Here is a 436-nt window from a genome sequence, read left to right on the forward strand (position 1 = left end):
TTTTCATTCCATTTGAACGCATTGTACTTGGATGCTTTCATAGTAATTTCAGATAATATCATGGTAAAGTTAAAGCTTCTGCTCTGAGTGACTAAGTATATTTTACATTCTCATTATTTTGGAAAAATCTAGCTATTGGCGGCCAAGAACCATGACATAATTTAAGTTGGAGTATATAAGGCACATTCCTTTCAGATAAACGGCATCTTCCACCATGAGGCATTTGGTGAGTCAATTGTCTAAGAATCCAAAGAAATGCAAAGATACAGTCACATTTATAGGTGAACCCTAAAAAACAAAAAAATCATGTAATTGTGGAAATTGTTTTGCAAATGCGTGTACAAATGTTTAAACACAGGTAGAGAGATAAACCACTTTTTTATAATGCTAAAACAAGCACGAATATGAATATAAATGGAAAATTGCTTGTGTTTAT

The 436-nt window shown here is 32.1% G+C and overlaps 1 protein-coding gene across 1 annotated transcript in view; it reads left to right on the top strand.

The window, feature by feature from the left end:
- Positions 1–214: 214 nt before the first annotated feature.
- The window catches only part of LOC119587272, a 2891-nt gene continuing 2669 nt past the window's right edge, over positions 215–436 (top strand). Inside the window, exon 1 of the mRNA XM_037936026.1 lies at positions 215–226. Coding sequence (XP_037791954.1) covers positions 215–226 — 12 coding nt within the window. The remainder of the gene's footprint in view (positions 227–436) is intronic.

The sequence above is a fragment of the Penaeus monodon genome, chromosome 22 (assembly GCF_015228065.2).
Source record: "Penaeus monodon isolate SGIC_2016 chromosome 22, NSTDA_Pmon_1, whole genome shotgun sequence".
In the NCBI taxonomy this organism is placed as follows: Eukaryota; Metazoa; Arthropoda; class Malacostraca; order Decapoda; family Penaeidae; genus Penaeus; species Penaeus monodon.